The sequence below is a fragment of the Hibiscus syriacus genome, unplaced genomic scaffold (genome assembly GCF_006381635.1).
Source record: "Hibiscus syriacus cultivar Baekdansim isolate YM2019G1 unplaced genomic scaffold, ASM638163v2 tig00110324_pilon, whole genome shotgun sequence".
NCBI classification, from domain to species: Eukaryota; Viridiplantae; Streptophyta; class Magnoliopsida; order Malvales; family Malvaceae; genus Hibiscus; species Hibiscus syriacus.
In genome coordinates this window covers 182,788-207,154 of record NW_024062682.1, presented here as the reverse complement: position 1 = coordinate 207,154, position 24,367 = coordinate 182,788, and the positions used below count along the sequence as shown (strand labels likewise).

At 32.0% G+C, this 24,367-nt stretch overlaps 1 protein-coding gene, 1 long non-coding RNA gene and 1 pseudogene across 2 annotated transcripts; 1 reads left to right on the top strand and 2 right to left on the bottom strand.

Annotated features, from left to right (window-relative positions):
- Positions 1-2,468: 2,468 nt before the first annotated feature.
- On the bottom strand, positions 2,469-4,468 carry LOC120117921. The gene is made up of 3 exons (XR_005515700.1): positions 3,932-4,468; positions 3,664-3,714; positions 2,469-2,522 (listed from the first exon to the last, which is right to left on the bottom strand). It is a non-coding gene; the product is annotated as an uncharacterized LOC120117921 (long non-coding RNA).
- Positions 4,469-4,476: 8 nt separating this feature from the next.
- LOC120117943 (protein RRP6-like 2) lies at positions 4,477-6,537 on the bottom strand. The gene is made up of 4 exons (XM_039138099.1): positions 5,709-6,537; positions 5,017-5,172; positions 4,617-4,775; positions 4,477-4,545 (listed from the first exon to the last, which is right to left on the bottom strand). Exons 1-4 carry the CDS (start codon positions 6,429-6,431, stop codon positions 4,477-4,479), a joined length of 1,107 nt encoding a protein of 368 aa, XP_038994030.1. The 5' UTR covers positions 6,432-6,537.
- Positions 6,538-17,299: 10,762 nt separating this feature from the next.
- On the top strand, positions 17,300-21,878 carry LOC120117916 (annotated as a pseudogene).
- Positions 21,879-24,367: the final 2,489 nt, after the last annotated feature.

Sequence of the window (24,367 nt, the reverse complement as noted above, 5' to 3'; positions counted from 1 at the left end):
TCATTTATTAAAGCATATAGTTTTCAGTGAATTTTACAGAGAACTTTACAAATAAATATGTTGAAATCTCAAACCAACTTCCAAGTTGATGTGTAGAAACTCTTACATTTTATAATTTAAAATAAAATAAAATTATTTTAAAAAAGACAAGCATTTATTATAATAAAAAATAAAGAACTACATGTAAACTTTAAATAAACTTTTTATTCAAATATGCAAAATAGAGAATATTTATAATAATCCACGTACTTAGAGGGTGACAATAGGAACTTAACAGCGAAGAGCAGCGGATTAATAATTTAGGGGCACTTTTTAAAAGGAATCCAATCCAATAAAGATATAAGTTATTTCTTTAGGGAAATAATATAAAAAGCCCACCATAGATTTGGCTGATGTAAAAGCTTGTGGATTCCTCCCATCAATAATGTCCTTCGCATTTCACTTTCATTGCTCAATTATTTTCCTAGAAATAAATTCAAAGATTTTGATGGGAAATTGGATGTTCTTTGCCGTCAAAATTACCTATTTAAACAATTAATTATTATTCAATTTTTATTTGATCATTCAATTATTATTATTATTATTAAAATTATACCTAACGTTATTTTAATTATTATCGATAAATAATTAACAGTGAGAGTAATAATACTTTTTTATTATTTTAAATTTTAATATAACATCTTATAATATATAAAAGCGGCTCGTCGTCTAGCTCCCATCATCAATTTGCAGTCAGATTACGGAGTGAACTGTTTAGTCCCATCTGTTCTACCATTTACATGTTCTCCAGATGCCTGCACAAGAAAAGAAATCTTACGTTTCATCTCCGCAAACAGTAATTATAATATGAAACCCAACTACAATTCTTGACACTATCTTTCATTTCTAAATCCACTCAAGGCCTAAAAGCATAAAAAAAAATAGACACCGACGGAACTTGAACAGATTAACGAAATATACTATTAACCAGATTTGGGATTTCAATCAGTGTAACGAGTCTTACATTTAGCAGACGCCCCATTCTAAGTTGTTGAGCAGCAGCTTCAAATGCAAACATTTTGCAATGAATGTCTGATGATGTCAACAACATCAACGAGATATCGCTCCACGTAAGGGTGTTTAGATTTTACAATTGACGTAACTTGCTAGCTGTTACAGGCATCTGATTGGCTTTTAGCAGTGAAATATACTATTAACCAGATTTGGGATTTCAATCAGTGTAACGAGTCTTACATTTAGCAGACGCCCCATTCTAAGTTGTTGAGCAGCAGCTTCAAATGCAATACATTTTGCAATGAATGTCTGATGATGTCAACAACATCAACGAGATATCGCTCCACGTAAGGGTGTTTAGATTTTAACAATTGACGTAACTTGCTAGCTGTTACAGGCATCTGATTGGCTTTTAGCAGTAAGAGTGTGTAAAACCAAATAAGAACTCTAGTAAAAAAAGGAATGAATATAATGGAAACTGAAAAAAACTTGAAGTTTATACCAATTTCAAGAAGTACTTTATTTGGCAAAATGTAACCAGTGCTTTCATCCTCAACACGAGCGATATAGTCTCCCATCTACAAAGCGCCTGTAAGCCATTTAAGTGAGACATATAAGCGAAAGATGGGATATCATCAATCTATAAAATCTTGACAGACGCTTCTGCACATCAAATATGTGGATCAAAATTGATATTGAACATTTCTTGTGGTTTATTAACTATTGACGGTTATTGTAGAAGTAAATTAAATGTCAATTAAATATGAAAACAACAAAAATTACAGCAACAATGATAGCTGTCTAGCATTGAAACCAGCCCCCTGCAACCTATATAAAATAGCAGAATAAATACAAAGATTCAGCTTGAGTTTGCATCAGCAATGAAAATCAGACTGGCTAGTTATTTCTATCTGGTCCAGTACATAACCAAGAACCAAGGAAACCATGAACCGGCATAAAACCAGGGACGGACGTAGGAATTCATGATAGGGGTGCAAACTTAAGAAGTTATATTAAAAATTTTAGGGGGTGTAAAATTAGATAATCAATAAAAAATACAAAGAAAAAACCTAAAATATAAGAGAATTTATTTTCTAGGTGGTGCGACCGCACCCCCTTGGTCCATCCCTGCATAAGCCAGTTCACTGGAAAAATCTGACTTTTGCAATTTCTTTTATTTTTATTAAATTCTTTTTGTGACAACATTTGAATTTACCTCTGTTCTTCATACCAACCATTAAGCCAAATGCTAATGTATAATAACTATCTACTAGTAATACTTATTTAATATCAATAATAAATTTAACATTTTAATTGCATCATCCGGTTGAACCGAAGACTAGAGGGTCACGTCGGTTTTACCTCTGCCCAGGTTTTTATTCATTGGTTTACATAAGACAATTAAACATTCAAGCAACCATGTATTGTGATCTGAGCAAGTAACAAACCCATATATGTTGAATATGAATTTGGCGTCAGCAGCTCTTCTCATACAGTTGCATGCATACATCAGAACTTCGCTTGTAGACCTGCTAGCAAGAAATTAGCTAGCAAGATAAGTCCAAATCAATAGCAAAACGCAACAAAGTCCGCAAAATTCATACATCCATGTAAGCATTTTTGAAAAGGTGAAAAAGCTCCAAAGTGCGAAAAAGAAAGCAATTTTAAAAAGAACAACAAAAAAATATGTTTTAGGTAATTTTTGAAGTTGAACAAAATAGAATGTAAGAAGCCAGAAAATTGGAAAGGAACAAAACCTCTGTTAGAGTGGTGTAAGTACTGGATAAAGATGTCTCTGATATGGATCTTCATTTTTTCAAGTTGCTCCATGTATTTGAATGATCCTTTGAGACTATGTTTGCTCGGACTCTTCATTCTTCTTGAAGCACTTATGTCCACAAAGATATGGGATATGACCTCCAAGAATCCCCCAAATACATGGAAAATTTAGGAAAGTCTAACCATATCGTCAAGTGTTGGACTCAAGTGCCAGATATGGGTACTTCAAGAAAATTGAAGAGTCGGAAACATAGGACAAAACTCTTACAATGTGATTAACATTAAGACTATGGAACCTCTTAGTTTCTCTTCTAGATGGGGAATTCTATGGAATGCCAAGGTCAATTTAGAAAATGCTATGAACTATGATTTATAGTATCGTACCTCTACCAAAGGAGCATCAATATGTTCAGGTTCCTTGGGCATCGGAGCAATTTGATCCTCATTAAATCATAAACATATAGCAAATAATGTGTATCTTCTAGCATATCTGTCATAAAAATAATAATGATATAAAGAAACAATTAGTTCATATGAAATTTTTCAATAGAGACAACAGGTGAACCTAAAAATGACACAAAGTTTGTCCAGGAAAATAAACATGTCACAGTTTTGCAGGAAAAAATTAAAGTCGTGTCACAATTGGCATAAATTGCAAACCTAAAAGAGACAACTTAACAGGTGAACCTAAAAATGAACCAAAGTTTGTCATCTATGCTAGAATTTTCAAAATCAGTAGATGAGACAATTGCTTTATTTTCTCTCTTGCTAGAAACAAAGTGATCAACAGCAATCAATCATTAACCTTAACGACAGTGCAAATGCAGCAGTTAGACATTATTAATATGAGAGAGATAACTGAAGGGTGAAACAGAGCTAAAAAAACGTTACCTAAGCATTTCACTAGGAAGAGGACGCAATCTCCAATCTGCATTCTGGTACCTACAAAGAGATGACTAACAAGCTTAATGAAGATGTAGCAAATTACCACCAAAGAGAAGTGATAGTGTAAAGAGAAAGAAGATCAAACAATAAAAGAAAACCTACTCTTTGTTGGCAGTAACTCCACAATAGTGTTGCAGAAGATGCTCTAAACTATTTGAGAAGTGATAGTGTAAAGAAGAAGAAGAAGATCAAACAAATCTAAAAGAAAACATACTCTTTGTTGGCAGTAACTCCACAATAGTGTTGCAGAAGATGCTCTAAACTATTTCTTTCCATTTTCAAGACCCTCGAGGCCTGAGAAACATGAAACAGAACAAGTCAACATTATGGTAAGAGTCCAACAAAAATTGTAACTTCAAATTCAAAACATTCTATCTTTATTCTCTCATTGAACTAAAAACTAAGCCTAATATTTTCCAATCAAGACAATGACACTTAAGGTAAGTAGGCTCTAAGGAATCTGCACTAGGAAGTCGCATTTCCAAGTCTGCAACATATTAACTTCAATAAATTCCATTGAGATTAGCATCCTTTAAGTTAGTTTAATCATCAAAACCACAAGTACGGAGTAGTCAAATATAGTCTTAGATACCAGTTTTCTTTCCACTAATTTACTCTCATGTCTAACAAAGAATTTCATAGTTAACAGGTGCTACACAGACTTAAATTCTTAAAGATACAGACAACCAAGAATTTAACAGAAATTCTCAAATTAAATCTTCAAGCTCATAGAAGTAGAGGGTATAAAACCTGTCCATATCAAAGAGATGCACAAGTATATGCCAAAGTCCCGTTGAAGCCAAGATCCCTGTCTGCTCCATGCATAACCTATTGAACTAAGGATATCAAACAATGCAGTAGGCCAATAAAAAAAATTTGCAGCCAGCAAAGAAACCAACCTTTTTTTTTGCGGGATCTTTGAATATTTCCCTAAGATATGGACCGATATGAATTCGAAGCTTCAAAGCATCTACAACAAAATCCTCGGTTCTGGTAGAAATTTGCATCAAGCAAGTCAATCCTTGGAAAGATCGATATTGATTATGCTCCAAATCAACCTGAGAATAATTACATTGAAATTAGATTCATGAAAAGAGGTAACATCTTATGAGAATAAAGAAAATAAACCAATGTTTGGTGCACACAAGGTTCATTCAAACAGGTATCGCTTATAACAGAGATCCATACAGCATTCTTCAGACTAGGGTCACCAGGGAAAGACTTCATGCGATATCTTGGCATGCAGTTATAGAGGAACAAATCACATAAAAGGCATATTAAAATTAATCATACTCTTACCGCAAACTCATGCACGCTGCGTAATTTAGCTGCTAACTCTTTCAAATCTTTTACTTCCTCAACCAGCTTGAATGGGGTAGACTCAATTGATGGGGGTATTATGGGCTCAATATCTGCTATATCTTTATCCACAAAATCCATAACAGATTCTTTTTCCTGTAAAAGAAGAGCAAATAAAATATATTTAAAAAAAGCTCTGTTAATTTGCAAGCAAAAAGAAAAAAAAAGAGGATGAAGATAAGCAGCCAAAAATTTTTGGCCAAAAGAAACAGCCAATTATTTACAAACTATTGTTGAACACAGTGGGATGTATGTGAACTACAGATATACAACAAGAAGTAGAAAAGGGAATATTTTGTCACATCCATATCTAGATTTTGTTACCAAGGTAGCTATTAAGAACATGATTTAAAAACAACTGCGACTTTCCCATCATCTAGTTACTGCATCTAAAATAAACATTTGCATCAATAAAGAATTCATGCCCTAGCAAATATACAACCCATCGCTCAAAATCTAATAAAATCACCAAATCTATCTCCCAGCCAATACCAATAAAAGCATTTCAAAACGGAATCAGAAATATAAAGAAAGCATATACAAACAACGATAACATGCAAATTGACTAACCTCAACAAAGTGAACAAAGTTAACAAAAGAAATAACATATATCAAAACAAGAGAAAACCGACCATTGGATGAACAAAACGCTGCCCATCCTCAGTCTTCTGCAACCAAACATGTACAAAAGGCTCATTCGAATTGTTCACAAGAATATTATACTCTTCCTGCGGCTTCCTTATCGAAGGTATATGGAATGGAACTTTCGCTTTCCCCGTCGTCACCGCTGCCAACGCCCCTTTCTTCACCTTCACTCCCGAATAAGAACTCGAATTCCAACCTTCCATCCCACTCGGTGACTCACAAACTGAGTCTCTTGTTAAACCACCATCCCCTTTCTTTTTTTTATTACCCTGAACCAATTGAAACCCGTTATTGCTCGGATCCGACCCATCAACGCAACCCATTTCCTCTTCTTTCTCTCGAATCTTTTGAAATTCGTCGACGGAAACGTTGAATTGTTCCAAGATTCCGTCGTTCATACCAGTGAGCCAACGATAAGCTTCATCGTCGGCTATCCTGTCAATGTTGTTAGGGAAATTGATCGAATTGTTGGGGCCCGAGTTTTTAGACGACGAGCCAATGATTTGCAGCAAAGAATCCGATGTCTTATCGATTTGATTGATGGGGAGTCTGAAATTGTCGAAGTTGTTAAAGAAATTAAATTCTTGATTGGAAGGGAGGGTTCGCGAAGAGGAAGAGAGAGGACCTGGAACTAGGGTTTTAATATATTGGGCATTTTTTGAATGATCAGATCGGGCTTCCATTGCTATGGGATCGTTGTCATTTTTCATGGTTTTAGGGTTTTAGGTGAAGAAGGGTTAGGATTTAAGGAATTTTTTGCTGCTTATTTCATTGAAGACGACGAGGAAAGAAAAAAAACTAAAAGAGGAAAGAAAGTATTTTTATCAAATATTTAGTAAATAAAAACATTTGTTTTTAAAAGAAAAATGTTTATTTTAAGCTATGTTATTAAAATCGGACCGGACCGGCCGGTTCGATCAGTTGAACCGTGAACCGGTGGCCTATCTCGTCCGGTTAACTCCCAAAATCGGATTAACACAGAATCGGTAAAGAACGGAAGAACCGACTGAAAATAGAAAAAATTGGGGTGAACCGGCTGAAAACCGACAAAACCGGTTTGAATCGCCGATTCACTTTTTTCTTTAAAAAAAATTAAACCAAACGACAACGTTTGTTCAACGAGCCGAGTCAAATTCGAGTATTGCTGAGCTCGACTCGAACTCGAAAACTTTAAAAGTAAGCTCAACTCGACTCAAAAACTCACGAGCTAAAAATTATCAACTCGAAATATAATATTAAAACTTGAAATCGAAAATGCTCAAACTCAAAAAAAAAATTAGAAGTTCGATTGAAGCCTAAAATTTTAGCTCAATTGAAGCCTAAAATTTGAGCTAAATTGAAGCGAAAGATAGTTCGCTTTGTGCTCACCAAAAGACTCCATGATTTTGAATGTCAAATTACCTCTATTATTTATAGCAGTAAGTTGGGATGTTCTTCTATGTTTCTTAGTCATGTGAGATTTTTTTTTAAAACAATTAAACCAAATGACATCATTTGTTATGATTTTTTTAAGCCTCAATTTTATTTTTTTATTATAGTTATATAATTATATTTATTATTTAATATGTTTTACCTTAAATATTATGTTGTAATTGATTTGAATCATTTTGTTTCACTTAATTTTATGATTTTTCATTTATACATGTTATGACTTGTGATATTTTTATACCTTTTAATATTGTAAACTTAAAAAAGGTATTACATATATATTAATATTACTTTGAATATTATATAAAATAAAAAAAATATTATTTAATATAAAATCCGGTTCAACCGCGGTTGAACCCGGTTAAACCAGTGAACCAGTACCTTCACCGGTTCAATGTCAGGTCCGGTTTTGAAAAAATTGATTTTAAGAGGAAATGTTCTTTAATATTATCGTTAGTTTAATTTTAGTCTCTAATATTATTGATTCATTTGATTTTAGTCTTTCGGTCGTTAATTCTCATTTAATTTTAGTCTCTCAATCATATTAGAAACTTAAAAAAAGAGATTTAAACAAAAGGGGTTAACGAAAAATTAATATCAGAGATATTTAAACCACACATATCGATAATGTAAGAGATCATTTAACCTTGATTTTTAAAGTTGTGACTAAAGTCGGTCAGCCCTAAACAAAAACAACTATTCTTATAGTTTAGCCTTATTTTAAATATAAAATATTTTATTTTGAAAAAAAACGTTAAACAATGTATTAATATAATTTCAATATATTAACTTATTTTTCAACGAATTCTACCCACAATATATAAAACATAAACATATAAAATAAAACGATTAATCATCTACCATTGGCAATGATAATTTCTCATTTATTTGTGTTACTTTTGTTTTCTTTTTCTTTCATTGAAAAAGTTAGTTTAATATTAATAATCACACTAATAATATTTAACGGAAAAAATTATTACAACGTAAAATTCAAATATATTATTATAGTTAAAAAATTTATTTATATTTTTTTCAAATCTGTTAAGTCAATCGAATTGATGAAATAGCTAAGAAGATGTGAATTGACAAATAAAATTTTTGGTGAAGTTTAAAGATAAAATATAAAAATTGAACACAATAATTTAGAGTGATTCGACTTTATAAACCAAAGTTCACATCCACTACCTTAACTATCCACACTAAGGATTTTTATAAATTCATTAATTTGTAGCTACATTTGAAGATAAAGTGTAACCTTACAACTCCCTCAATAATTATACAATAAATTCTTGAGACATTCTCTCAGAGAAATTTACAATTTACGAACTTATAAAACTCTCACTATGAAAGTTTTTGCACAATTCAATAACAAATACAAACACTTGAGAAATAAATACAAATGAGTACAAAAAGTGTTATTTGAAAGCAAAAGGAATTGAACAATGTTGATTAATTTTGGCTCAAATTTATTGTTTTTGACTTTCTCTTTTATCTCTTGTCTTCACATATGATTTTGAATATTGTTTCTATAATTCCTATATTAATTTTAACCGTTTGAGTTGTTGTGAGAGAAAATAGAGCAGTTGGGAGGTAGTTTCCCGCAATAAATGTTGTCCAGAAATTTGTAGTATATGTACTCGGCCTTTGAGTATCAATACTCTTTGCATTAAATATAAAATATAGTCGTTGGGGAAATGTAGTATCGATACTGATATAATAAGTATCAATACTACTATAATAAGTAATATCGATACTTGTACTAATATCGGTACCAAATGAGTATATTGGAATTTAACAATTTCAAAAACAAAAGGGTCGAATCGGTACTAACATGTGGAGTATCGATACTACTATGAAAAGTAGTATGGTACTAAAATAGTATCGATACCAAATGAGCATTCTGTTTTGTCAAACCTACAAGCAGTATCAGTACTTCCTTAGCAGTATTGATATTATTGCATAATTTTGGGCTTCAGCATCGATAATTGTATCAATACTTAATGAACAATATCTATATTGTTCCTGTAATATCGATACTACTATATCTAAAAATGTATTTTTGACTCGATTGAAGTTTAAAACTCTTAATAAAATTTAGTTCAAACATATTTACAGTATAAGAATCAAATTTTCAATTGAGTGATCAGTAAAATAGTGTTTTTAACCTCAAAACAATTTATATATTTAAATGACCAAATCAAATATAATTTTAAAATTTGTTAAAAATTATTTAACATTTTTTTATATCAAAATATCAAAGTATGTTCAACAAAATCATTGAATGAAACAAAGTTGTAAAACAAGAGATTTTATATATAAAGAAATATTTCATTAACAACATTATACGAAGTAAATGTAATAATTAAACAAATACTATAACATAATATTATATTATTATATTTATTCTGTTTATTTTTTAATTTATGAAGAGTTGTGATTAGTGGAAAAATGATTTTGATCAATATTTTCTATAAGAGATATGAAAATATAAGTAGAAATAGTGGAGAATGATTTTTTCTCAGTTGTGACCGATGGATATTTATAACTATATTTAGTGAAATATCATCATGTCAAACATATGATCATCGTGACTACTTATAAGTTAGCAGATTTAGTTGAATTTATCGTTAAATCTTGAATTTCGCTTTGATAAATCACATGTATCTATCAAATGTCTTATCTTATCTACGTACTGTGTAACATCTCAAATCAGGATCAGTGAGTGCTCGATTTCAAAATAAGTTAAAAGTTCAAGGAATTTATAGAGAATTTTATTCTAGAGGATTGATTGGTAAATATGAAAAGAGATGAAGAGTAAAGAGGTCATTTGGCAAGGAAATATTTTTATTCTTTCCTTTTTAAGGGAGTAACCACGTGGATGAGAGGAAGAAATATCCAAGCTTCCAGAGTTCTCATCTTTTCTTTCTTCTTCATACGTGGGAGCTCAAGGAAAATGTGAGAGTTTTTATTAGTTGATTATTATTTGAATTCTAAGTTGGTTTCGATTCTTTGAATAGTAAGAAAGCTTAAGGAAGTCTAAAGATAAGTAAAAACTCAACGACGAAGATGTTAGGAGAGATTAAGTAAATAGAGATTTTAAGTGAAATTTTGAATAAGAAGGTTTAAATGAATTTGGAGGTTGAATTTGACTTGTCATCTATAAGAATAAGAAGTATAGGTGTTAGAATTAAGTTTGGATAACATGATAAATTTGGTATGATTCTTGAATTCCATTTGGAATAGGATTTTGAGGATAAATATGTGAAAATGAGAATAAATGAGTTTAAGAATGAATATGTAAGTTAAGAATAAGAAAGGAGATGAAATATGAAACATTTGAGCTAAAAGGAAGTGATTTTCGTGCAAAAATTGGAATTATGGGCTAGTGTGCATCTGTACACATTTAACATGTACCGATGCATCAAGGGTAAATTTCCAGAAATTATTTAGTGTGCATCGATGCACATGAAGTGCATCGATGCACCCCTTAAAATGAAAACATCGAATGTAATTTGTGTACCGATGCATAGGTAGTGCATCGATACACACGATAAGGAATGCATCAATACACTATAGTGTGTACCGATGCACTTCAAGGGGAAATGAAATAGATCTTTCTTTTAGTCTAAGGAATGAAATATTAGAGTATATCAATTAGAATACTGATATGGACCCATGTATAATTATGTAGATATCGAGTACGAACAGTTACGGAACGATCATCAAGTTAAGATTCGATTGTAAAAAAGGAAATTATAAAGTGGATTTGAAACTTAGTGAGGCCAAGGTGAGTGCATATTAGATAATATATGATGTTTAATGGAAATAAGATTTACGAAAAGTCTATTTTCTATATCATTATGCATGAATTCATGAACTTGAGTATGTGTTTGTTATGAGAATATAAGAATATAAGTATATGAAGAGTCATAATAGGACAAAATATAAGTCATATGATAATGAAGTATAAGATTATGTGAAGATATGGTCATAATATAAAATATGTAATAATGGAAGAATATGATGAAAGTGAATTCATGAAAAGAGATAGGAATTAAGTAAACATGTGTAACAGTTATATGAATAATAGAAACATAAGTTGGATAAGTATATAGTGGTATGATCAATTATGAGGAATTGTAATAGAATTAGATGAGTTAATGAGAATGGGGGAAAACTAAATAGGATTGAACTATAGAATGAAATAGGAATATTATATCAATTAGGAAATTTGTATACGAAGTGATGGTACGCACCTATAAGATAAGTTATATGCTAAAGAACTATGGAGATATGTAAAAAGGTTATAAGAAATATATGAAATGGAATTAAGTAAATAGATTAAATTAGTATATAAAAAAATACTATTAAGTGAGATATGTTTATAATATAACAGAGATTATAATCCAAGTGAATACAAAATATGAAGTATAAAGTAGATGATAGAACATATGTTATTAAAGGGACTTGGAAGTTGATATAAACTATGTGAAAGTGATATTGATGTCTATATGTAATGTATGAGTTAGGTGACAATAAGTTATATGAAAATAAGTGCAGTTATTACATGATTACCAGAAATAAGTCAGAGAATGTAAATAATATGATAAAACGCTATGAGTCTATGTGATATGAATAAGTGAATATGTGACATGTGAATCATATGGAAGTGAACTATGTGTGTAGACACTTGTTTTTTACCGGGTTTTATATATATTTTTATTATTATAATCTTTTTATTTTATTTTTTTATTATTAAAATATTATTATTTATTTATTATTATAATGCATCTTAGAAAAGCTATCTGTCAACAAACAACCTTCCAATTTCATTCAGAGTATATTTCAACTTCGCAGCAAAGGAAATTGGACTCGAAACGACACAATTTGCTCGAGAGTAGATTTCAACTTCACGACGAATGATGTTTAACTCAAAGCCAAACTTCACAATAAATGGGTCATCCACGGTTTCAACTTCACGGCGAAGGGAATCGTGTCCACCTGCAACATACAATACTTGGATCAACTTCACGACGAAGGGGTCATCCGCGATTTCAACTCCGACGGAGGATATCGTGCCATTTGAGGCTCAACTTCACGGCGAATGGGCTTCCTAATTTCAGAGCCAATTTCAACTTCACAGCGAAGGATATTGGACTCAAGACAGCACAAGCTCAACTTCACAGCGAAGGGGCGGCTGACTGTCACAAACAACTTCCCAATTTCAGAGCCAATTTCAACTTCACAGCGAAGGATATTGGACTCAAGATAGCACAAGCTCAACTTCACAGCGAAGGGGCGGCTGATTGTCAACAAACAACTTTTAAATTTTATTTAGAGTCAATTTCAACTTCACAGCGAATGATATTAGACTTGAGACAACACAAGCTCAACTTCACAACTAAGGGGCGGTTGACTGTCAACAAATAATATCCCAGTTTCAGAACCAATTTTAACTTCACGACGAAGGATATTAGACTCGAAACAACACAAGCTTAGATTTTAACTTCACGACGAAGGGTATTCAAGTCAAGGATCAACTTCATGACGAAGGGGCCACTCGCTATTTCAACTTTACGACGAAGGGAATCGTGCATACAAGCAGCATCCTTCTCTAGATTGGATTTCAACTTCACGATGAAGGATATCCAACTCAAAGAAGGAGTGTTTGTCAACAAATTTTCCAGTTTCAGAGTCAATTTCAACTTCACGACGAAAGATATCGTGCTCACCAGCAACATTCATCTTCATGAACAAGCAAATTATCGATCGCCTTTGAGATTGTTTCTCTCGAAACAAGGGGTCGTCTCGCTTGAGACTAATTTACTCAAAACAAAGTTTTGTCTCTCTTGAGACAGTTTCTCTTGAAACAAATTTTGTCTCCCTTGAGACAGTTTCCCTAGAAACAAAATCTTTGAATATGTTTCCCTTGAAACAAATTCCGTCTCTCTTGAGACAGTTTCTTTCGAAACTAAGTTTTGTCTCTCTTGAGACAGTTTCCCTTGAAACGAAATTTTATCTCTCTTGAGACAGTTTCCCTTGAAACAAAATCTTTGAATATGTTTTCCTTTAAACAAATCTCGTCTCTCTTGAGACAATTTATTTTAGAACTAAATTTTGTCTCTCTTGAGACATTTTCTCGTAAAACAAATTTTGTCTCTCTTGAGACAGTTTCTCTTGAAACACAAAAAACCTTTGAAAATATTTCTCTTGAAACACAAAGACCTTCGAGTTCGACTACGCTCAGCTCCAAGACACATCATTTGCAACATAGCTCAAGGCTAGAAGAGTTATTTGCTAACCAAAGACCTTAGAGTTCGACTACGCTCAGCTCTGAGGCACATCATTTGCAACATAGCTTAAGTCGAGAAGGGCTATCTGCCAATCAAAGACCTGACGAGTTCGATTTTATTCAGCTCGATGACAGTGATTAACTATTTTCTGGAAGAATTTTCAAACCGAAATCTTTAAACTGAGAAGAAGACAAAGGCCCAATTCCAGGAAGCTCAATCATATTTGAGAAGACTGGACAAAAACTGATTGTCTTATTCGTCTTTGCCCTATTTTGCCCTATTATTGTTAACACAAGAATGTGCAAAGAGGGACAATTGTAGACACTTATTTTTTACCGGGTTTTATATTTTTATTTTTACTATTATAATTTATTTATTATTATTATTATTATTAATATATATATTTTTCATTTTTTTGTTTATAGGTCCAACAAGGATCCAACTACCACCATTATCTCATAACCACCCCACTATTCCACTAAACCACTACCCCCACAATATGCGCCCACCTAAAACTTCCACTACATAACTTGGAATATCCAAAGCAGTAGGAAATATATAAGTAAACCCAAGGTCACATTTGTTAAGGGGGGCTTATGGCGGGATCAATTCCACCATCTTCATTTTCTCTATTCACCATTGTTACACTTTTGTAACCACGCTGCAAAACCAAAAAGCTTCCACGTCTACCTCAAAGCTTCCATTTTCCACCTCCACACTATATTCTCAACTTGGAAATTGGTTGGCACGTGAGGAAGCAATTCCAAAAATAAAGTGCTTTCCCTGAGCAAGACATTCCCTTGAAGCTTTAGTGTCGTGGGATGTGGCAACAATCAATACTTTGCTGGGTATTATAATCGAGAAAGTGAACGTGCTGAATTCACTCGCATAATCTTTAATTCCAAAAGAAGGAAATTTTTGAAAGTTTTATGTCTTGAGAGTGCCTAGTGGAAAGGATCTTCAATCGAAAACTTCACAATGAACCGCAAGCGCATCACGCTACAAAGCAAGTTAATGGAGTTGCCGAGCAAACGACTGCTCCTGCTCCTGTTCAAGCTAATAGTGTTACGGGCTGAGAATTGGCATTTGTCACTGCTCCAAGCTCAAACGAAGGCACTGCAGCTGCAAGCAAATTAGTCGGATGACTTGACAAGCTTACACTGGACAGCCTGTACGATGGTGCAATCAGAAGAATCAACCAGAACACGGGCTAAATCCATGGTTATATATAATTCAAGGTTTTTCTTCAATAATGGTGGATCTTCAAACTGTGTTGTTTGTGCGGCGAAGTTGGTTTCCCCGACGAACTCTTCCGATGCAACAAATGCCACCACGACAACACTCGTATTGCAGTACCAATTATAGCGAGTTCGCGCAGCCAATTGAACTGTGATTGATGCCAAAGCGAAGAAAGAAACTCGAGGCATGGAAGCTCTTCAAAGAAATCACCGGCTGGAAATGGAACTGGAATAATTGTAAAGCGGTCCGAGTATTCTGGCGACAAAATCAAGCAAGAAAATTGAGATGAGAGTTGTGGTGATCACAAAGGGAAAGAGCAGTGGCACTCCTTCTCCAAGGCCTACCACACGCATGAAGGAGACAAGTCGTTTATTTGGATTTGATCCATGGAAAAGGTAGTCGTCTGTTTCCAAACAGTTGTCTTAATTAAACATGATTCATAGTTGTTGCAACTTCAATTGTTTTGTCATTTGTTTAAGAATTGGTGTGAGAATATTATTTTGTAAGATTGTGTTGTACGGTGTGGAATCTATTGCTTGTTAATATGAGATTTGCTTTATGTTTCATATTCGATTTGAGTGTTGTGGTGAGTTATTTTCAATTCCTTTAAGCTATCGATTTGATGGTTTGAATTATAATTCATTATTATTATTTTATTTATTTTTCTTTTTTTCTTTGATTTATTTGTTCATTTTTTATATAACATTTTTTTATTTTTTTTTGAGGAATTCTAACAAATCAAAGGTAATTAATTTGAATCGAGTTTTTAAATTTCAATTTAAATTTCAATTTTTCACAATTAAGGCAACCGACAAATTAATTGGTACCGAAAGGGCAGTTCAAGGGTGTTAATCCTTCCTTGATCGTCCTTCCTTGATCGTCCTTCCTTGATCGTAACCGACTCCCGAATCCAACACATCTTTGGAAAGACGTAGATCAGGTAAGAAATAGGGTATCTGATTAACCCATTTGTTTTAAAATAAATGATCAGTGGCGATTCCAATTAGTTTAATCCAAGTCGAAGCCTAAATTCGAGGTCCGCCCGAAAGACGGTTACGACAATATGTAAGTGAACTAAGTGAATATGTGAATGTATGATAATATAATGATAATGCCCATCATATGTATTATAAGAGCTAGGGGTATAGTTGGCATGCCAAGAGTCGAGGGATTAACAGTGGTCTTTCGGGACATAGTGGTCATTCGGGACAAATATTCAGTGCCCCTAGTGGGAATTATACGAGCTGTGGTGACAACATAGTGCACAACCTCTATGTACTCACATACCTGTAGTTCTCAAAAGTGTACATGGGCTAAACAAATAAATAATATAAAGAAATGTTACTTGATGTTATATGTTTTGGTTTGTGAAAAGTATAGTATGAAGTGCTTCAAAGATTAAACTCTATTTATATGTTCTAAATGGAATAATGATAGTGATAATGACAATAATGTGACTAGAATAATGATGACACATGTGTACATGTTTATAATTGGGGTTATATGAATTGATACATGATGTTTGTATTATATTTTTATATGAATTGTGAAATATACATGCACTATTTATTATAGAGAGTTCAAATTAGCATGTTTTATGCCTCACTAAGTCATCGACTTATCGTGTGAGTGTTTCACATGTAGGTTCTGGAAAGCGAGAAGAGAAGTGAAGAGAAGCAAAACAGGCCAGACTCTCCTTTCCACATATTAGATCATAATTGTAGTTAAGTGTAGATATTTGGTTGTATATAGTGTGTTGGCATGTAACAAAATTGTGAATTACTAATGCTTTGATTGATTTTGTTTATTTTGGTCCAATTTGTGTAAATTAACATCTTTTATTTTAATGAAAATTTAAAATTTTCATGATTTTCTTTAAGAGTCAAAGTTTAAAAAGTCAATTTGATATCTCGGACTCGGATCTGGGTCGGATACGGGTTGGGGGTGTTACATACTGTAATTATTTAGATAAGAAAAGATATTTGATAAATCTGATTTATTAGAAAAATACACAGATTTGTAGCTAATGAAGTTCTTATTCCTGGAGGCTATAAATTTCTTGAAAATTTTAGTAAGTAGAGAGATCTATTCAAATATATTAATATGCGAAAAATTATTATTTTTTAAACTGACCTTAAAAAATATAACATTTATACTATTTGTGGTCAAATTAACCAAATTTTCATCTATAGCATTATATATTATGTTTAAAGAATAGTTATTTTAATGCTTTAGTATTCATGAATTATTATTCTAATTTATTTTTTAATTGTTGTGTTTTTATCTAAATTTTTTTATATCAAATAATTTTAAAATTTTAAATAAATAAATTTGAATTTTAAACATGTCTGATTACAAATCATTTTTTAAAAGTCTCACGCTCGATTTCAGTTTGGAACCCAAATTGCTATTTAAAAGTAATAATAATATTAAAATAATTATATATTTTTATTATTAACTTATATAAATTCAAGAGACCCAAATTCAAAAATCCGAGTCTAGAATCGGATCTTGCGGCTTCCACAAATGACCCGAATCAAGATTCGATCCATGGCCCATGCTTGCCGACAAAACCAGTTAAGTACCCAATGGCAGACCCATTTGACAACTTGGAGAGCCGACCGCAATGGCATTAGGACAGTCGTAAATCCGCATTAAAAAAATTGCTTGCTTGCCTGCTGCAGCAAGCCATTCAATCTTGACGGTTTTCATTTCATCTCTTATGATGGGAGATTCCGATTTGTCTTCGCTTATTCGACTCAGCATCGGTAAATTCTCTGTAATATCTACAAGTTGTTTCATCAAATCCGAATCAACTGTTGATTTAGCAAAAAGTGAGAATTTTCGATAGGTTCATCAATAAACAGGAAAAACCCAAATTTTCTCTTAGCTTATTTGCTTTGATTGATGGTTTAAGCTAAACCGTATGATTGATTTTCTGAATTGGGTATTTGACTAGCCCTGTTTTCTGGTTGGTTGTTGAAAAGAAGAAGAAGAAGAGGAAACTGATGTATGAACATGTGAACATGCTACATTTGCTTTTCTGGGTTTCGGTCATCTTTAAGTTTTAGTTGCTTTCGATATCGAAAATTGTGGTTGAATTTTCTAACTAATTTAGTTCAAATTTAAAGCCTATTTCTTGAATTTAAAGGAACTTTGATGCGCAGGAGGGAAGAAATTTTGTACTACCATTGATACATTAACCCAGCGTGAGCCGGATTCCATGTTGGGCGCTATGTTTAGCGGTCGACATGCATTGTGTCATGACTCTGAGAAGGTACACATATTGTTATTTTCCTTTTCGTGCGCATCCCATTTATGCTTTATCAACTTACGAGTAATAAGCTGTATCATCCTTCATATAATTGGGGGATATACAATGTCTTTTACGAGGTCAATAAATAGGTTCAGTATTTTCTATGTGTTAATTGCTGGGGCACTTTCCTATTATGTAGTCAGTACTACTCACCGTTAATAATGCCGTGATATGTATGCAATACATCTGTTTGATGTGACATACTTTTCTACATTTGTTTTTTTTTTTTTAATTTCTGTTTGCTGGAAGGATTTGATTTTCACCTTTGCAGTAATTTTTTTTTGAAGAAAATGCAAAATATATTAACTTGCAATAGATGACAATTTTTTTTGAATGTTCTATTTATTATGCATGATGAGCCTTGTATGATTATGTGGAAGCTAGATATATTATTCGCATAAGAAAGTGTTAAGAACTAGAGATTCATATTTTATTAGATTTACATGATAACAGTTAATGTCAGCAGTAAACTTAATAACTAATTGTGATATTTATGTTTTGGGGGAGTGATGAAAATCTGTTTCCTTTTTCTTCATCACGTTATTCATTCACAACGAAACCCTGCAAGGAGGACAAGGGACAAAAGTTATATGTACTTTTGATATATTAGTTCCTTCTGAAGCAACTTTGTTTGAGTGCAGATAGTCGTATTCCTTGATATTCTTTCAGGGATATATCTTTGTCGATAGAGATGGAAAGCATTTCCGGCATATTCTAAACTGGTTAAGGGATGGCATTGTACCCACATTGACAGATGCTGAATATTCAGAGCTTATGCGAGAGGCGGTATATTATCAATTACTTGTAAGAAGTACTGCTATAGGAAGCTTAACAGCAATTTGAATTTTGATAGAAACTAACTTCTTAATTCACATATTAAATGAGTTCTTCTAATAACTTTTGATGATTTAAGATTGCTGCAATGTTGGGTTACTGAATGCCTTACCAAACACAGTGATCTATAGATCGTCATGGCTTGGGGAGACCACCTAATGCCAAACACCACCTTATATGGTTGTTCAGATTGTAGACTGCTGTTTAAGACTGGTGCTTGTTTCTAGCAGATTAGAGCGTGAACTCTTCTTGAAATTTTGTTTGATAACAATATTTTGTGTATATGATTCAGGGACTGATAGAAGGAATCAGTTCTGTTCTTAATAAGAGGAAGGAAGATGAAGAATCTCATGCGGAATTGACTCGTATCGATATCATCAAGTGCATACAGTCTGAAAGAGTTAGATTTCGAGGAGTTAATCTTTCTGGTCTTGATCTCTCTAAGTTGGTAATAATTTCTGATCATAGAATTTTGACTTAATTTCATGTTAAAGCTCTTGTTTCTTCCTGGTAGAAATCATTGTTCACAGGAAGTGAGACATTCTCGTTGATCTTCTGTTTGTAGCTTTGTGTCTACTACAGTCTACAACTTTTCTCATTTTCACTTACCGATGATGATGATGGTATTTGTGGCATATTTTTGGGTTCTTATAGAAGGGCTTATGTTTCTTTTAATTTAAATGTTAGATGTCTCTCTTTATTACCATTTGATCTCCTCTAGTTCCACTTCAATTCCTACGAAGCAGGCATAACAGTATAACACTGCTAGTTATTGCACTTAGTATTCATTATCTTATTTTCTGTTCTTTATTCATGCAGGATCTTTCATTTGTGGATTTCAGCTTTGCCTGTCTTAAAAACGTATTTTCTCACGTGCAAATCTTCAGAGTGCAAAGTTTCGGGTATGTCTACTTTTTAAGTGAAGTACATGATTAAATGTGAATGACTTAAGTAGGTTTAAGCCCATAACATTCATTATATTAAATTTCTTTGTCATAACAGGATGTGGATGCTGAGGGTTCGATTTTCCACAATGCAACTTTGCGAGAGTAAGACAATCGGCATTATTTGTCCTTTCTGTGCAGTTTGTGTTTTCTTGAATTTTGTTCTCAAAGGATTTTATTTTTGCCTAGGGAAGGTGTGAATTTACAGGTGCAAATCTTCGTGGGGCTTTACTTGCTGGGGCAAATCTTCAGAGTGCAAATCTTCAAGGCAAATACTTATAATCTTTATGTAGTTGGTAGATTTCTTATTAAATGCTTATGTTGCTTCAACTCCTCATTCTTCGTGAAGCATCTATGTCTAACACCTATGTTAGACACATATCTAGACATGGATAAGGGATATGATTCTCTAAGGACCCTTCAAATACATGGAAATCTGGAAAACGAAAATTGAACACACCTATATCCGGCACTCACACTAGGCCCCGAGTAACATAGCTAAGTTCTATTATTTACTCTTATGGTTTAAATATTGATGCATCCTCATCAATTCCATTGTTGCAGATGCCTGTTTGATAGATTGTAGCTTCTGTGGGGCAGATCTTCGTTCTGCACACTTGCAGGTGATTCATTAAATTCCTTGATCTTGTTGGAATAATACTTTCAGATTCATCGTTATTTGAGCTACAATATATTGAATGGCTAACATTAAAATTCAAATTGTATGCTATACTAAAATACAACTGTTAATTCCTCATTGAGGAAGGATTAATGAGAGACCTTTTAACATTTAAATCAATCTCTAGTGCATTGATCGCCATATTTTATCGTTATGGATGATACATACGGTATATGCTTACGCGTGGTTTGATACTTTGATTGAAACTATTCATTAACGTAATGTCAAAGAAAAGAAGAATTTCATCATTTGTTGGTTTTCTTTATATTTATGTTATTCTTTTTTACTTGGTTTTGGGTGTGAGTATCAAATAAGTGCATGTGCTAGGCACGTGCATGTTCAATTATTTTAAAAAAGTTTCATATTGGATGGTCTTTGAATGATCATAGGTATATATATTTGAGTACGTGTCGGACATCAAGTGAAAGTAAAGTGTTAGAGCAACATAGGTTATCGTTGCCAGTTTCTTGACTAGTTCAGTCTTCTTAGTGGGCCAATTGTGGTTCTGCAAACTATTAATATGCTTAATCTCTGGACTTTTAGACTGCTGATCTTACTGATGCCAACCTAGAGGGAGCTAATCTTGAAGGAGCCAATTTGAAGGTAAGAGATCCTTAAGCATGGCGTTTACAAATCGATTGCTTCGGCGTGCATATATCATTTTATTTATATGAAGTTATTAGGCACCAGAACAAAACATACTAGCACTTCATAACTCATTATAACTTAATTTTTTATGTGCGATAATTTATCTAGATATCGAATGAATTGTATTGACCCAGCATTTTATTGTGATATGTTCATTATAATTAACATGTTCTTCAGGGTGCGAAATTAAGCAATGCAAATCTGAAGGGTGCAAACCTCCAAAGGGCTTATTTACGACATGTTAATCTTCGTGATACGGTAAGTAAATAAGTTGTATAGTGTGCAATTTGCATAGTGGTGTTTCATCTAAAACTTTCAGACTGCATCATCGATGCGGATCAAATCGAAAGAGTTTTCACATTTGTTATGCTTTCCGGATACCTTACTGAAACTCTAATGGAGTTCCATATTGAACTTCTAGACTGCATCATCGACTTGGATGAAATAGAAAGAATTTTTACATTCTTTATACTGTTTGCAATTTCCTGGTTCTTTTATCAGCATTTGGAGGGTGCAAAGCTTGATGGAGCGAACTTGCTGGGAGCAATCAGGTGATGATGGGGCAAAACAATGTTAGTCGAACTAGCACGTCTGTTAGATACCTATACATGTTCGACATGGGTATTATCATATTTTCTTCAGTTTTTTAATGCATTTCGAGGATCTTTAGAGATTATATCTCTACGCTCCTGTTTCGGGAATATATTTTGTAAATAGAGTTCCTTATTGTATCCGTTTAATCGTTTTTTTAATGTTAATTTTCATGGAATTGTGTTTATTATATATCCGGTGTTGATGTGGATGGTATATTATTATGTAAAAATTTCTTGATTTTTCATGCCAAAATTCAATTTCAGCACGCAGCATATCAAGATTACAATGCAAATGAAATGAAAATGGCACTTGGTTTAATTTGCTCCAGAAATTTGGGTTCCTACCAAAATGGTACCGGCAACACGATAACAACTCCATAATGGTATGTCGGCAAGCAAGTATTTGTCCACGTATCTTTATTAATATCCTCGAACCTTGAGCCTTTTCTTGCCAAGATAAGTGAGAAATAATCATAATTTCTAAAATTAAATAATAATAATTTTAAATTACAAAATATTTATTTTTAAGATAATTTATGAATTTAAAGTTATTAAAGTATAAACCAACTTGTAATCGATTTAAAATTTGTACCTTATCAAATGAAAATATTTGTACCTATGTTGAATTAAGTTATAAAATCAAACATTTTCTTGTAGAGGCGGAACTTCAACATGATTAGAGGGGATAATAGTAGTATACATACCTATAAATTAATATGTTCATATTTATATTATTTGAATAAAAAATGAATCATCAAATTTAACCTTTTTTCTCAAAATAAAAAAATTAAACATATCAGGGAAAAGTTTAGTTAAGATCCTATGGGAGAAGAATTTAGCTTAATTAGTGCTGGTAAATAAAATTAAATATTATAATTTTAGAAATTATTATATTACTAATATTTTATTTAATATATTTTGAGAATATATATTTTTATTATTCAATAATAAAAATTTTCACCGAACCGGTTCATCGATTCAAACAAATATTTTCTTTTATAAGTTAAGAGTTAAGATCGGATCAGACAATAAAAAAACGCTCGAGAAATAATAAAAGAAAAAGGTTAGTGTGTTGTCAGAAACTGGTTTGCCACTAAAATGGTCCTGGCAACAGGATAACAACTCCTCTAATATACTGTCGGCAAGCGCCGTTGGCGTCACACGTGTCGCGGCGAAAAGTGATCAACCTCTATCTTTTTTATAGGAGATAAGTCCAAATTCACGGTTCAGTCAGGTAAAGCAGGTGTAAATTCTGAAGACAAGTGGGCCCATATAGGTGGTGGATTTACTGGTTTGGTTGGCAACAGTAGATTTAGATATTTCATCAGTTTAGACAACACAACGGCACGTGTAATAGCCACAACACTTGCTGCCAAAAATCGGCAGCATCGAAAGCCGTGTCATAGATTGCATCCTTTCTATTCAGTGCCCTATCACTTTGACTCCTTCTCCGTTTATTCTATCATATTTATTTATTTATTAAAGTGGCAGGATCTAACAATAGTACATACATCAAGTTCTCTAAAACATATAACTAAAACATAATTTGTTTTTTTTATTAAATATAGGTAAAAAGATTCATGAGGTCATTATATTTTTTCAAAATAAATTAATGTGTCCCTCAAAATATTTTTGTATTCAATATGACTCTCAAACATAAAAAAGAACTCAATGTAATATTTTGACAAATAATTTTCATCATTGAATGTTACAATAGTGATGTAGTATTTTATGATGTTGACTTGACGGTTCACGGTGATTGGTGACGTGATTGATGGGTTAAATTAAATATTTTTATTAAATTCGATGGTCAATTTAGTTTTTTTAAAGTTCATGTATTACTTATTTTTATAACATTATTTAAAATTTAAAATATATAAATAAAAAATAAATATACAAATAAAAATAAAAATAATTACTAAATATATATATATACACACATTAATCATTTTGATTGAAATTATTATTGTTAAATTACTCATTTAATTTAGAGACAAGTTATAATTTGAGTTTTATTTTATTTAGTACTATAATTATATTATTATGTTGTTATATGTCAAATTTAATGTGAGTTTAATTTTATTTTGTAAAGAAAATTTTTATATTTAAAAAAAATAAAAAAAAGCATTGGGGGTAACAAAAAAACCTCATACACATAGAGTCATATTCATGTTGAGTTTATAAAGTTGTATCCAACAAAAATTGCTCGATTTTCCTATTAAATTTTCTTGAGATCAAATTTAAGTGAAGTTTATTTCTCTCTATCATGTTATATGTACTAAAATGCTCATCTTAATTGTATAATTATTTTTTATATATTTTTAAATTGTTGAATTTCATTATAATTTATAAATAAATATTAATTTCACAATTTTAAATTTTATTTTTATAAGAATGTATAATATTTATTTAATTCAGTTTTATAAAAATTTAGTGCAATAGAATTATAAATACATTTGGAGTTTAAGATAATTAAAGGTAAATATATAAAATAAAATTTATGCAGGATGAATGAGTTTAGATTTATATAAATAAAAAGCAGGTTAAATTTAAAATAATAATAATATATATTTTAAAAAATATCAACTTAATTTATATTTTTAATTTAAGATATTCTTATTTTTTTAAAAAATATCAAATAAACCTTTAAACTTAAAAAAATCAATTTTACC